The sequence below is a fragment of the Scyliorhinus canicula genome, chromosome 16 (assembly GCF_902713615.1).
Source record: "Scyliorhinus canicula chromosome 16, sScyCan1.1, whole genome shotgun sequence".
NCBI lineage: Eukaryota > Metazoa > Chordata > Chondrichthyes > Carcharhiniformes > Scyliorhinidae > Scyliorhinus > Scyliorhinus canicula.
In genome coordinates this window covers 117,156,840-117,172,672 of record NC_052161.1, presented here as the reverse complement: position 1 = coordinate 117,172,672, position 15,833 = coordinate 117,156,840, and the positions used below count along the sequence as shown (strand labels likewise).

Below are 15,833 nucleotides of genomic sequence, written 5' to 3'. Positions count from 1 at the left end.
CTTCCTCCAATATGGAGTAGCCCATGCTAGTTCACAATAGGACATGGTTATTCTCCAGGCTTGTGCCGACAAATGGAAGGTAACATTTGTGCCACATGAATACTAGACTTTAACAACAAGATAAAATTGACCACCTTCCCTCTTTCGTTCAAAGGTATCATCGTTGAAGTGCCCACCAATATCTTGGTGGGTTGAGGTGTTGCAAAAGAAACTTTGATAAATTAACTGTCGATAATAAATATAGCTTTTGAGCATCGATCAAGCTGATAGTTCTGTCTTGGATGGTGTTGAACTTCATGTGCATTGTTCCAGTTGCACCCATCCATACCGTGTACTTTTGAGGTCAGGTGGTGAGCCATTGATCAGAAGCTTAACTGGACCGTTCATATCATTCATATCATTTCCACAAGAGCAGGGACACAGCATGTTGCATTATATAAATTGGTTCACCACCTGAAAAAGGGTAAGAGATTCATGATCATGGGCGCACCATGACTTTCAAAGTCGCTCAGCATTCTAAGTTGAACATATATCATTCAGGGGCGACACGGTGGCAAGCACTGCCGCCTCATTGTGCCAGGGAACCGAGTTCAATTCCGGCTTTGGGTGACTGGACGGAGTTTGCATATTCTCCCCGTGTCATGGGGTTCCTCTAGTTGCTCCGGTTTCCTCCCACAGTCCAAAGATGTGTAGTTTGATTGGCCATGATTGTGTTCTAATATGTGTAGTTTGGGTGGGGTTACAGGGTTGTGGGCCTCAATAGGGTGCTGTTTGAGAGGGTTGATGCAGTCTCGACGGGCCAAATGACCACCTTCTGAACTGCAGGAATTCTATTCCTTCCTATTGTAGGTCAATATCCTGAAATTGCTCAGCAGCAACATGGATCACTCCAAAGACTGCAGCAGTTCAATCCCACTATTCTTCTCAGGGCTGCTTGAACTGGGCCCAAAATATGGCATTATCAGCGATGTTCCCTCTAACTTCTGTTTGCTGTGCACAGCCAACTTGTTGCACTGCACTGCCCAGAGGGAACATTGCTTGCCAATGTCATTGCATCCTGGGAATGAACAAAAAATATATTTAGAGTTAAGCCATTTCAAAAGTAGTGCAGCATGTAGAATAGAAACAAATCTCCTTTTTTGAAATGATTTTCTTTACACGTGTTGATTTGTTTCCCCTTTTCCTATCCAGACCACTTCTATCGTAGTTCACTTCTTTCTGGATCGCACAGGTCACTTCATGTACCTCACTTAGATGGATATCCTTTCTAAATCAGTCTAGACAATGAGTATGGGCAGGTTATTTTGTAATAGAGTATGGTAGACTAGTCTGATCCTGTACTTATTCAACACTTGCACACACAAGCTTCGAGAAGGACTCACTGAGCAGCGATCAGGGATCTTGGATGATATTTTTGTTTTATTTTTATCCTTGCCTTCTCTTCCCAGGAGTTCTTTGGTGCTCAGGATTGTAGAACCCGCCTCCTTGCCCTGGAATTAACAATTTTAGCACAGGACAGACATTGAACCAGAATGTCACAGCACACAGCACATTGGATAAGCATTTCTTACGCTTACTCTGATGTTTTACACAACTTAATTTTTTCCCTTCCCTATTTCTCATAGGTTCCTATCCTTCTCCAAAGGCTGGAGCCACATTAGTTGTGTACAAGGACCTTCTGGTATTGTTTGGAGGCTGGACCAGGCCAAGCCCCTACCCACTGCATCAACCCGAGAGGTTTTTTGATGAAATACATACCTACTCGCCCTCCAAAAACTGGTAAAGATTTCATTATTGTTTAATGTGCTACTATATTTGTGAGATATCTTAAAGCTTGAACTTAATGAAAGAGCTGTGTTAAACGTTTATTTTGGGCGGTGCTGGAACAGGAGTAGGTCATTCAGCCCCGCAAACCTATCCCAGCATTTAATGAGATGATGAATGATCAGTGTCCTAACTCTATTTACCTGACTTTGACCCATTTTCCGTAATATCTTTGCTTAACAAAAATCTATCTATCTCAGATTTAAAATTACCAACTGTTCTCGATTCAAATGTGATTTGCGGGCGAGTGGTCTCGACCTCTACCACCCTTTGAGTGAAGAAGGTCTTCCTAAAATCTCTTCTGAACGGTCTGGCCCTAATTTTTAGATTCTGCCCTCTAGTTTTAGAATCTCCAACCAGTGGTTTATCTTTATCTACCCTGTCTTTCCCTGTGAATATCTTTTTTAAAATAAATTTAGAGTACCCAATTAATTTTTTTCAATTAAGGGACAATTCATTGTGGCCAATCCACCTACCCTGCACATCTTTTGGGTTGTGTGGGCGAAACCCACGCAAACACGGGGAGACGCAAACACGGGGGTCTGTGTGGAGTCTGCACGTCCTCCCCGTGTGTGCGTGGGTTTCCTCCGGGTGCTCCGGTTTCCTCCCACAGTCCAAAGATGTGCGGGTTAGGTGGATTGGCCATGCTAAATTGCCCGTAGTGTAAGGTTAATGGGGGGATTGTTGGGTTACGGGTATGCGGGTTACGTGGGTTTAAGTGGGGTGATCATGGCTCGGCACAACATTGAGGGCCGAAGGGCCTGTTCTGTGCTGTACTGTTCTATGTTCTATGTTCTAATGTGCAAATTCCGCACGGACAGTGACCCAGAACCGGGCTCGAACCTGGGATCTCGGCGCGTGAGGCAGCAATGCTACTCACTGCGCCACCGTGCTGCCCCCCTGTGAATGTCTTGATTGCACCGATCAGATCACCCCATAACCTTTGAAATTCTAGCAAAAACAGGTCTAATTTGAGGGATCTCTCCCTGTAAGTCCAGGTATCATTTTTATAAACCTCGTGACGTTTTATTTTTGCAGCAGACCAGTGTGAGTAGTAGATGTCCAGTATATCTCGCCAGCTAAGTGCTGCATCTTCAGGCTTCTTGAGATGGGTTAGTTCTGGGTCCTAGTCCAGGATGTTCAGCCACCTTGCTGTTCCTCATTAAGTGTCCACTTTTCATGTGTCAGGCTGAGTGCACCTAGAAACATAGAAAATAGGAGTAAGAGGAAACCATTTGGCACTTTGAGCCTGCTCCGCCAGTCAATATCTTTTTAACAATCTTTATCATTATTATTGCCACAAGTAGGCCCACATTAACACCGCCATGAAGTTACTGTGAAAATCCCTAGTCGTCACATGTTCTGGTACACGGAGAATTCAGAATGTCCAATTCACATAACAAGCACGTCTTCTGGGACTTGTGGGAGGAAACCGGAGCACCCGGAAGAAACCCACACAGACACGGAGAGAATGTGCAGGTTCTGCTCAGGCAGTGACCCAAGCCAGTTATCGAACCTGGTACCCTGGTGCTGTGAAGCAACAGTGCTAACATTGTGATACCGCATCGCCCAAGCTACCGTGCTGTCCATGATGATCATGGCTGATCATCCAACTCAGTAACCTATTCCTGCTTTCCCCCATATCCCCAAGAGCTATATCTTTAAAAAAAAAAAAAAAAAATTTAGAGTACCCAATTAATTTTTCCCAATTAAGGGGCAATTTAGCATGTTCAATCCACCTACTTTGCACATCTTTGGGTTGTGGGGGCGAAACCCACGCAAACACAGGGAGAATGTGCAAACTCCACACGGACAGTGACCCAGAGCCGGGATCGAACCTGGGACCTTGCCAAGAGCTATATCTAACCCCTTGAAAACATACAATGTTTTGGCTTAACTGCTTCCAGTGATAAGCGAATTCCACAGTACCACTTTTTAGGTGAAGAAATTTCTCATCTCAGTCCTAAAAGGTTTACCCTGTATTCCTAGACTATGACCCCTGGTTCTGTACACCCCATAATCGAGAACATCCTTCTTGCATCTACCCAGTCTAGTCCTGTTAGAATTTTATAGGTTTCTATGAGACCCCCCTCATTCTTCTGCACTCCCAACGAATATAATCCTAACCAATTCAATGTCTTCTCAGACATCAGTCCCATCATCCCAGGAATCAGTGGTAAATATTCTCTGCACTCCCTCTATAGTAAGAATACCTTTCCTCAGATAAGGACTGCACACACTATTCCAAGTGTAGCTTCACCAAGGCCTGTATAATTGCAGCAAGGTTCCTGTACTCAAATCCTCTCACTATGAAGGCCAACATACCATTTGCCTTCTTTACTGCTGGCATGCACCTTCATGCTTACCGTTAGCGGCTAGTGTACGAGGACACCCAGGTCTCGTTGCACATTCTCCTCTCTTAATTTATAGCCATTCAGATAATCTGTCTTCCTGTTTTTGCTACCATAGTGGATAACCTCATATTTATCCACATTATACTGCATTTGCCCACTCACTCAGCTTGGCCAAATCACACTGAAGCATCTCTGCATCTTCCTTACAGCTGACCCACCCACCCAGTTTTGTGCCCTCTGCAAATTTGGAGATATTACATTTAGTTTCTTCATCTAAATCTTTAACATATATTGTGAACAGCTGGAGTCATAGCACCGATCCCTGCGGTACCCCACTAGTCATTGCTTGCCATTCAGAAAATTACCTGCTTATTCCTGCTCTTTGTTTCCCGTCTCCCAGCCAATTTTCTGTCCATCTCAATACACTATCCCCACAGTGGGACTTTATTAAAAGGCTTCCGAGTGGCTCAGTGGGTTAGCCCTGTTGCCTCACGGCGCTGAGGTCCCAGGTTCGATCCCGGCTCTGGGTCACTGTCCGTGTGGAGTTTGCACATTCTCCCTGTGTTTGCGTGGGTTTCGCCCCCACAACCCAAAGATGTGCAGGGTAGGTGAATTGGCCACTCTAAATTGCCCCTTAATTGGAAAAAATGAATTGAGTACACTAAATTTTAAAAAAAAGAAGCCTTCCGACAGTCCAAATAATCCTCATCCACTGGCTCCCCCTCAACAACTCTGCTAGTTACATCCTCAAAGAATTCCACTAGATTTGTCAAGTATGATTTCCCTTTTGTAAATCCATGCAGACCCCGTCTGATTCTACCATTGTTTTGCAAATCCTCTGCTGTAAAACCTTTGATAATGGACTCTCAGAATTTTCCCTACTACTGACATCAGGTTGACAGGTCTATAATTCCATGTTTTCTCTTTAATAATAATAATCTTTATTACATAGAACATAGAACAGTACAGCACAGAACAGGCCCTTCGGCCCTCGATGTTGTGCCGAGCAATGATCACCCTACTCAAACCCACGTATCCACCCTATAACCGTAACCCAACAACCCCCCCCCCCCCCCTTAACCTTACTTTTTAGGACTCTACGGGCAATTTAGCATGGCCAATCCACCTAACCCGCACATCTTTGGACTGTGGGAGGAAACCGGAGCACCCGGAGGAAACCCACGCACACACGGGGAGGATGTGCAGACTCCGCACAGACAGTGACGCAGCCGGGAATCGAACCTGGGACCCTGGAGCTGTGAAGCATTTATGCTAACCACCATGCTACCGTGCTGCCCCTATTGTCACAAGTAGGCTTACATTAACACTGCAATGAGGTTACTGTGAAAATCCCCGAATCGCCACATTCTGGCGCCTGTTCGGGGGTACACAATGTCCTGATGAATGTCCTAATTACCTAACAGCACATCTCTCGGGACATGTGGAAGGAAACTGGAGCACCCGGAGGAAACCCACGCAGACGCAGGGAGAACGTGCAGACTCCACACAGACAGTGACCCAAGCTGGGAATCGAACCTGGGACCCTGAGGCTGTGAAACAACTGTGCTACCCACTGTGCTACCATGCTGCCCATGCCTCCCTTTTTAAATAGCTACCCTCCAGTCTGTAGAAACTGTTTGAGAGTATAGAATCTTGGAAAAAAACACCAATGTATCCACATTTCTAGGGCTACCTAAGCACTCTGGGATGTAGATTATCAGGCCCTCTCATCCGCCTTCAATCCCAGCAATTTCCCCAACACCATTTCTCTACTAATACCAATTTCCTTCAGTTCCTCCCTCCTGGTGTTCCCCAATATTTCTGGCATGTTATTTGTGTCTTCCTTTGTGAAAACATGATGTGGAGATGCCGGCGTTGGACTGGGATGAGCACAGTAAGAAGTCTTACTGTGTTACTGGTGTTGTAAGACTTACTTTTTGAAAATAGAACAATGTATTTAGGTGGTTACCATTTCTTTGTTCCCCGTTGCAAATACCTGAACCCAAAACTGTGTTTAACCAACAATTTGCACCAGGGCAGAACTTGAGCTGATTCCCTCTGTAGTCTTGGTGCACTGAGTACCATTGTAGCACCTAGTTGTAGCTCTGGCCGAAATTGACTGGAGAAAAATTCTTTTAATATCTCTTTGCTGTTTGGATTATACTGAGCATGGATTGGGTTGTGAACATTTTCTTTTCAATAACTGATTTCTCTGTTACTCTCTCTCTGAAGGTGGAACTGTATTGTAACAACTCATGGACCCCCTCCGATGGCTGGCCATTCATCCTCTGTAATAGGAGATAAAATGATTGTATTTGGAGGGTCGTTGGGCTCTCGGCAAATGTATGTATATATACACCTTCAGGAATTTGCAGCTAGGCTTAGGCAGAAACTATTCCGTGCTGGCATTTTGCAATGACATCCAATATTTAGGTTGTCTCGCACTTTGAATGTGCTGCTCATTTTTAAAATTAATTTTACTGCCTGCTACAAGGTGTGTTGCTTGCATGCTCTTCACTGGTTTTTAAGAGTGTGTCGATCTCTTGACCTGACTCCCAGGGGTCCCCAAGAGCTGCTTGACATGATGCATCTGATTTTGATCACACTTCTCTTGTGGAGTGTCAAGGGTTCACTTTTGGTGGCACCACTGAGATCAGGAGATTGCTGTGTGTGGAGTCACAAGTATAGCCAACATCCTACAGCTGCAGATGATGTGTTTGATCATCAATATGTCGGCTTTAGAGGAGCTTTTCACAAATGCCAGGATTTCCTATTATTTTGTGAAGTTACTTGTGCTGGAAGATCTGTGATCAGCCTTAACCAATGTGACTGAGTGACCAGCTGCCACAAATCAGTAACAAACAACAATAAAACAACATAATAAGCATAACACCCCCAAAACCGTAGCAACGCATATATCGAACCCCCCAAACCCGGTAAACGACAAGAGAACTTGAAAATAAATTAAATTAAATAAACAGTCAACACCCCCCCCCCCCCCCCCCCCCCCGGGGTTGCTGCTGCTGCTGACCTAGTTCCCTATCGCTGAGCAAGAAAATCGAGGAAAGGCTGCCACCGCCTAAAGAACCCTTGTACCGATCCTCTCAGGGCGAATTTGACCTTCTCCAGCTTAATAAAACCCGCCATGTCATTGATCCAGGTCTCCACGCTTGGGGGTCTCGCATCCTTCCACTGTAGCAAGATCCTCCGCCGGGCTACTAGGGACGCAAAGGCCAAAACACCGGCCTCTCTCGCCTCCTGCACTCCCGGCTCCACCGTAACCCCAAAAACCGCGAGTCCCCAGCCTGGCTTGACCCTGGATCCTACCACCCTCGACACCGTCCTCGCCACCCCCTTCCAGAACTCCTCCAGTGCCGGGCATGCCCAGAACATATGGGCATGGTTCGCTGGACTCCCCGAACACCTGACACACCTGTCTTCGCCCCCAAAGAACCTACTCATCCTAGTCCCAGACATATGGGCCCGGTGCAACACCTTGAATTGGATGAGGCTAAGCCGCGCACATGAGGAGGAAGAGTTAACCCCCTCCAGGGCATCCGCCCATGTCCCATCCTCAATCTGCTCCCCCAGCTCCCCCTCCCACTTAGCCTTTAACTCCTCTACTGACGCCTCCTCCACCTCCTGCATTACCTTGTAGATATCAGATACCTTCCCATCCCCGACCCAGACCCCCGAAAGCACCCTGTCCCTCGCCCCCCTCGCGGGCAGCAAAGGGAATCCCTCCACCTGCCGCCTAGCAAATGCCTTTACCTGCAGGTACCTGAACATGTTCCCCGAGGGGAGCTCAAATTTCTCCTCCAACTCTCCCAGGCTCGCAAACCTCCCGTCAATTAGTAACTTTCTTTTTGATCAGATTTAGTGCCCCTGATTTAACCCTAATCCACATTTTGAAAGCTTTGATGTTGCGCAGCAAGTATTCAGATACTGAGTTACATTGTGTACATTCCATCACCGCTTGGCTTCAATGATCTTGTCACTCTGATTGTTGTATTGCTCTTAATGCAGCCCTTTCTCTTTGATAAGCAGAATCCTGGCAGTCTAATTCTTTTCCTTTTTTAAAAAAAATCCAATTAATGGGCAATTTAGTGTGGCTAATCGACCTACCCTGCACATCTTTGGATTGTGGGGCGAGACACACGCGGGCACAGGGAGAATGTGCAAAATCCACGTGAACAGTGACCAGGGCTGGGATCGAACACGGGTCCTCGCCGCCGTGAGGCAGCAGTGCTAACCTGTGCCAACGTGCCGCCCGTCTAATTCTCTGACAGTCGCTTTGCTCCAATATTAATTTCTCATGATTTATTCACGTGTTGCTCTTCCTTTCTTGATCTTTGCATTATCTGCTGACTTAGCTTTTGTATTTCTTTCCTGACCTGCACTGTTTTGACCTGTTCAGGAGTAATGAAGTCTGGATCCTAGATATGGAGCAATGGGCCTGGTCCAAACCGGCAACATCGGGTAGCATGCCCCATCCGAGGGGTGGGCAGTCCCAGGTAAGAGAAAGGGAGAGGCCAGACGGTGACTTTGCTTCTTGTTCAGTGTGCACGGTTTTTTAAACTTGGTTCACTGAGGAATGTGCATTTGAGATGTGATCTATGTTGGTGCCATTGTAGACCAGGTTTTGGTGCAGTTAATCAAGGAGTAGCAGGGTTGCTGGAATATCAAAAAGCTGCCTGAGGTTAAACATATCCTCAACTCAGAGCTGAAATAACTGAGGTGTGGGATATTCAGATTTGTCTTTCTTCCCCGATATGAAGTGCTGTTCTATTTAGATAGATACATACCAGCAAATGTGATATGAGATGGCATTGTGAACTTACAATTAAAAACCTATATTCAGGTAGCTTCATTCAGTTGTGATATAACAGTTTCTAAAAGGACCTTACCATGATTTCATCGTGTTCTTTGTGACAATTCATTTCCTTAATTTGTTTCCTTTTAGTGTTTTGTCTTCACTTTTTTCCCTCATAATTAACTTTTCTATTATTTATCCTATCTTCTTTTCACCTTTTCTTTTAGAGCTCGTTTTCTCACCCATATAGAGCCATGGAATCATTTTAGATACTGTGAAATCACTCTGGTTTAGCATGTGCCATCTTGTCTCCACATTGAAAAAAATATTCTGGGTACAAATTATTATGTTGAGATGTTACTGATAAACAGATTGTTGCCTCCTCTTCTCATTAAAGCAGATACAGTTTAAAGTATGAAGTTCTCAGCTTTGGCTTGTCAATACATTCTCACCTCTGAGCCAGAATGTCGTAGATTTAAGTCTTATGACAGAGACTCAATACAAAATCTGTGGTGGGGCTTCAGTTCCATGCTGAAGTTTTTGTATTATCAACGATAAAGGCCTAAATAAAGGCCTTGCGTGCTCCCTCAGGCTGGTTTAGCACACTGGGCTAAATAGCTGGCTTTTAAAAAGCAGACCAAGGCAGGCCAGCAGCTGGGTTCAATTCCCGTACCAGCCTCCCCGAACAGGCGCCGGAATGTGGCGACTAGGGGCTTTTCACAGTAACTTCATTTGAAGCCTACTTGTGACAATAAGCCATTTTCATTTCATGCAAAGTGCATTTAGAGCAAGAAAGTTCTCTGTGTCCTGATCAATATTTATCCTTTAATCAAAACTAAAACAAAGTAATTGGTCATTATCTCATGGGATCTAGGACCTTGCTGTGTACAATCGATTGCTCCTTTTCCTACATTATGACAGTGCCATTCTTCAGAAAGAATGTCATCACCACTTTGTTTGATTTCTGTAAAAGTAAGAGAATTCAATGCCAGACCTACCACACTGATTTGCAATGTTAGTAAATGGTCACCTAGTGAACACAGTTCTGCTTCTGATTTAAATGGGTCAGCTTGTTCACAAAAAAGTATGCCCTATATTTTAGACGTGCTTTGCAGAAGAGCTGTCAAGAGTATTTGATTAATATATTACTTCTGATGTAGTCACTGATGGATAAAGACTTTGACATAAAAAATTTTGAACTTTGATTTAGATTATTATTGATCATGAGACTATCCTGATCCTGGGAGGCTGTGGAGGACCCAATGCAGTGAGTATCTGCATCTTCATCCTATACAATGCCCCCCAATGGTCCCTATCTATTGCATCTAATATTTGGGCTAGTTACAGTAGATGCCAGTAACACTGATGAAAGATTGCTATGTAGTAATTGGGAAAAACAGTCTTTGAGGACAATTACTTAATTCTCTTAAACGTTTCATGCTTTCTGTACCTTTAAATGTTCAATGATTTAGGAAATTAAGTAAGCAAATTTTGATTGGATCAGTAATGCTCAGTTTTCATGGTTGTTAAAGAATATCAGTTTAAAATAAATCTGGGAGAAAAACAAACTTGTGGACAGAGGGTTGTGAGAATTGTGACGACAGGAAGATTTTAGGAATATTGGATTCTAAATATTGGGACAATTTAAGCGTTAAAAGCCTTGAGTTATAGTGTATCTGACTGCAGTCGTCATGTTTTTTAAAAGGATGGTGTTATGCAGGGCCTGGGCGATTTAGGAGCCAGCCAAGGTGAAATTGACCAGAGAAATGTGTTTTTCAGTCTGGGAAAATGCACTGTGGTTTGACTGGAGAAAGTCTCTGAGGAGTTTATATGGTTTCAGCCTGTAGAGTTATTTTGTTTTTCAGCTTGGGGAGATGAGGTCATTGCTGGGTGGAGCTAAGGAATGCAGAGACCTTTGGAGAAAGCTTTGGAGAAGGGTTGAAGTCTGATCTGTCTGACACTTAAGTCCACAATTCTCTCTCAGTAGGATAGTTATAAAAAGAGTAATAATATTTAAAGCAGAGCAGTCTTGTCTGAGGACAAAGAAGAAGCTGAATGATGCCAAGTGAACCAGCATTTTGAAGACATTCAACCAGAGTCTAAAGGGGTTCTAACAGGAAGCCAAATCTGTTCTGTGAAGCAAGTATTACTCTATGCCATGCTGATTTTAAGATGGATTGAGAGCTGTATGTTTATTTTCTTATTGTTTACTGGAGATTGAGGTGGTTAAGGGGTAATTGTAAGCTGTTCTTTTCAGGTGTGAAGTTAAATAACTTAATATATTTATAATTTTTGTTTTAAAAATACCAAATCCCTATTTCTTTATGCAATTGCTCCTGGAGTGAATCATTCATTCTCCAGAATCTTACAAATAAACTAAAATATTGGGGTTTTGGTCCAGTATCCTAGCCACTGTTGGCGTCTGGTCTGGGATTGTAATAAAATGAAGAACATAATGCTCTAGAAGGCACGCTTGATTGAACTCTTTAAAAAGAAGGTGGATGGATACTTGGGAAGTATAAATGCTAAAGGTTTTGGAGGAAGAATAGGAAATTAAAATGAAAAAGATCAAGAGATTCTACAATTAAAAGGTCTGTGCAGGCTGTGTCGGCTGAATGGCTGTGTTTTGCTAATATGAGAGATACTGATCTGACAGACACTGAATTATAACTCCACGTAATTTCAAGTCACATTACTAATTCCGATTTTTAGTTCAGTTTTGAGAAAAACAATATATGAACCATTTTTTTTAAAGACTGCTTGAAAATAAATTTAGCCCAAAATAAATGGCAAAAACGATGGGTGTTAAATTAAGGCAGCAACCCTAATAATGATGTAAATGTGAAGGGCCATCGGCTGTGTTATAAATCTGGTGGCTGCAGTGCTACACGTGGTCAATTTACAATTCCATGTTGTTACCTTTTAATGCGGTATAGTGCAAATGTATGTTGATGACACCATAAACAGCTGTTGGATACATCCAATTTCATGTTTTAGAGCATCTACAGATTTTTGATAGACTGTCACCCTCTACCTAAATGAGACATATACATAGAGTTGTGCATGTTCAATGCCTGCATAAATAAAAGGTGTATTGCAGTAACAGGGAGCTACTGCACACTATTTAAAAAGCTATATTTCAGTATCTTGTGAACCTAAACCTTGATGTGGTGTTGAACCTGGTAGACTGCCCTGAGCCAGGGTAGTTTGAATTGATGTCAACATTGTGCTGTCTGTTAATTAATGGCCGATTGTGTCCACACTACTAAATGACCAAGTCAGCATGCTTTTTATTTATACATTAAAACTTGTTGAATTGCTATTTTGATACAGCTGTTTAAGGATGCCTGGCTGCTACACATGAACTGCACCCCTTGGACATGGCAACAGCTAAAAGTGGAGAATGAGGAGCATGGGGCACCAGAGCTATGGTGTCATCCGGCCTGTCGGGTAAGACCACGTTTTGATAAATGTGGAGATTAGAAGACTCAGCTGGTTAACCCCAAGACCAGCTGAGAATAGACTAAAAAAATTCTGGGTAGATTTATACTGAGTTAGCTGATTTTGGCTAGGGTTTAAGGGTATTGACTGCCCTTCTGGTTTAAAAAAAGGACAAATTGATCAGAGTCTTTGCCGTTGATTATTTAATAATCCTTGCCAGAAGTGCATCAATGGTTAGGATGTAGGTAACAGTCGAATAGCACACAAACGCTCACTGTCTGGAATTGTGGCTAATGTACTGAACAGTGACTGGCACCTGTGCAGCTGTACTGCAGACAGAAGTTGGCACCTTCAGGAGAGATGGTATATTTGTTTGGATTACTTCTGGATTGTGGCTTATGCTATGAAACCAATTTTAATTGCAGCCATTCACCCTCCTATCATGGCAGCACGGTGGCACAGTGGTTAGCAATGCTGCCTCATGGCGCCAAAGTCCCAAATTCGATTCTGGTTGAGTCACTGTCCGTGTGAAGTTTGCACATTCTCCCCGTGTTTGAGTGGGTTTTGCCCCCACAACCCAAAAGATGTGCATGGTAAGTGGATTGGACACAATAAATTGCCCCTTAATTGGAAAAAATGAATTGGGTACTCTAAATTTATAAATAAAATTAAAAATGGTTGCTTTACAAGAGATCACGCTTTGATTTATTCCTTAATTAAAATCTTACCATGTCAAGAACCTTCCACATCTGACGGAGGTCAGTCTCTATATACATAAAGTAATGCAATCAAAAATTTGGAAATCATAATTTCTCACCATAAGTAATATCTGGTTAGCTCTGGGGCGCGAGGAGAGTGAGTGCACTCCAGAAGTTGGCTAATCAGTTACATCTCATTATCCATTTATACCAGGTTACTAGTAAAACCATGACTCAATTTGATTTTTATTTTCTAAAAGTCATTTGTTCTCTCTTGCATTATCCTGTTTTATATTCTTTTCCACAAGCTCTACAAATAGAACAATCTGTAATTTGGTCCATCAGTATGACTTTAAGGGGCAAGATCTCTGCAATAGTTGTGCAAATGCACTGGAAACAACTTTTATTGAATGAAGTTCTTTAATAATGAACTCCTGAGGTACTAGCTGATGGTATTGCAATTTTAAATGCTAAATTAAGAGACATGATTGTAAGCTAAGTTAATTTGAGATAGTTATATCAAATTAACTAACTATTCACAATCACTATTAATTTATTAATCATTGCACCCATTACAGTGAACATGGGCTCTTTTTAATGGATTGCCACTCATCAAAATAAGTATGGATTTAGTTAGACTGCCACCTAGCAGAGTGACTGTGGACTTGAATAGACCGTCACCCGGCACGGGCTAATTAATTTCAGAGTGACAGTGGATTGTGGGAACGAGAATAATCTTATTGTTGAGGCAAGAAAGGGATTAAAATAATTTTCGGTAAATTAAATGAATTATCAGAAGAAATAGCTTTTCTCCACCCCCATAATTTTGTCCAATCCTTCATTTAAGGAGGGCAGAGGAGATGATTTGTTCATGTAAAACTTTTAATAGAATTTATGTTATAATTTTGTTAAGAATTGTGGATAAGATTGACCAATCTTGCTCATTTAATTTCTAGGTTGGACAGTGTGTGGTAGTGTTCAGCCAAGCACCTAGTGGTCGAGCCCCTCTCAGTCCCAGCTTGCATTCTCGCCCATCTCCTATCAGTGCCACACCACCAGCCCTTGGCGCAGAAATGAGAGAGCATCGATCGCAATCTCCCGTACGAAGTACAGATGAAGTTCCTTGTGTGAATGGACGCTGGGGTACTTTGCGGCCAAGGACGCATAGGCCAACAACATCCGGTTCTCGGGAAGGTAGCCTATCTCCAGCCAAAGGGGAAAGGTCACCAGTTTTAAATGGTGGAACATTATCCCCAGGATCCTTAGCTGGCTCTTTGGATAGTCCAGTACAGCCAGGATCTCCTGTCACATCAGTTGTGGTGGAGGGTTATGATCTTCGAGGTTCTATTGGAGGACTTCCGCATGTCACGAGGCAAAGCACACCAGTGGAACAGAAGGTAGATTCAGGATTAGATCCTTTTAGGTCACAGGACTCCGTCAATTGGGACTCAAAAGCCTCTTCCAGCAGCAACCATGGAGAAGATGGAAATGGGACAAGTCCAGGAGCTGAGATTAATGTTGGCAATACTCCAGAGCAGACAAATGGAATTCACACACCACCTCACATTACAAGTGCTTCTCCAGGCCCAGTCTCACCAGGAGCACTCCGAAGAGGACTGGAGGCCGTCAAAGATTTCTTACCACAAAGTTCATCGTCTATTGTTTCAGCTAGCGGAAGTTCAGCTCCTTTATCTGTAATACCAGGAAACCATGGTCAAAGTTCAAACAGTACTGATGCACCACTACGCCCTGTACCCGCCCAGGCAGATGGACATACACTGCCACCAATTGCACGCCGGTTAGGCCACCACCCACCTCAGTCTCTCAATGTAGGGAAACCCTTGTACCAGAGCATGAACTGCAAGCCAATGCAAATGTATGTGTTGGATATAAAAGATGCAAAAGAGAAGGGAAAAGTCAATTGGAAAATATTCAACACCGGCTCAGTTGTTGGCCCACCAGAAACCAGCCTCCACACAGTGGTACAAGGCCGAGGCGAGTTGATAATTTTTGGGGGGCTAATGGACAAGAAACAGAATGTGAAGTACTATCCAAAAACCAATGCATTGTATTTTGTGCGAGCTAAGAGATAATGCACCATCTGAAGGTATTTCACATTACCTGATGCACACCCATGAGCTGTGAATTCAAAAAACATTTATCTGTAAAACTACTCTGAAAGTGGCTTAAAGTTTGCTTGTTAAAACACAAATTTTACTCCATTTCAGTGAGTTTGTTACATTCGGACTGATCTGTCTTAATTTGGTTCTCGCTATGTTCTGAAAAGCTTCTGCTGCCTTCAATACTGACTGGATAAGGAAATGGCGTGTGAATATTTCCACCATTGCAGTAAATCATGTGTGGTATGTTACAGGTTAGCAAACATGCTTTAGCTAAGTGAGATCTTACTATAAACAAGTGCATTCATTGGTAGTGGCACAGCGGGTTTGCAGAAGTCTGCAATGCCTGGTTTGAAGTTGCAGCTTATCTATAGGAGCTAATGCCCACTTCATTGAGATGGGTTATTTTTGCGATTCAATATTTTGGTCGCAACCTTCAATCTGCTCAGTGACTATTCTTTATCAGATCAGCTAACTGACATAAACCAAGTTCTCCAAAAATTGCACATGCTGACTCCAAAGCCAGTTAAGTTGACACGTACATTCTGGTCAATGAAAGAGTTTAACCTTTTTCTTTACTGCA

General features: G+C 43.2%; 1 protein-coding gene across 1 annotated transcript in view; it reads left to right on the top strand.

Annotated features, from left to right (window-relative positions):
• Positions 1 to 15,342, top strand: part of fbxo42 (F-box protein 42) — a 43,644-nt gene extending 28,302 nt beyond the window's left edge. The window contains exons 5-10 of the mRNA XM_038773133.1: positions 1,626 to 1,779; positions 6,411 to 6,521; positions 8,596 to 8,692; positions 10,202 to 10,258; positions 12,325 to 12,441; positions 14,087 to 15,342. Coding sequence (XP_038629061.1) covers positions 1,626 to 1,779; positions 6,411 to 6,521; positions 8,596 to 8,692; positions 10,202 to 10,258; positions 12,325 to 12,441; positions 14,087 to 15,223 — 1,673 coding nt within the window. The 3' untranslated portion in view covers positions 15,224 to 15,342. The remainder of the gene's footprint in view (positions 1 to 1,625; positions 1,780 to 6,410; positions 6,522 to 8,595; positions 8,693 to 10,201; positions 10,259 to 12,324; positions 12,442 to 14,086) is intronic.
• Positions 15,343 to 15,833: the final 491 nt, after the last annotated feature.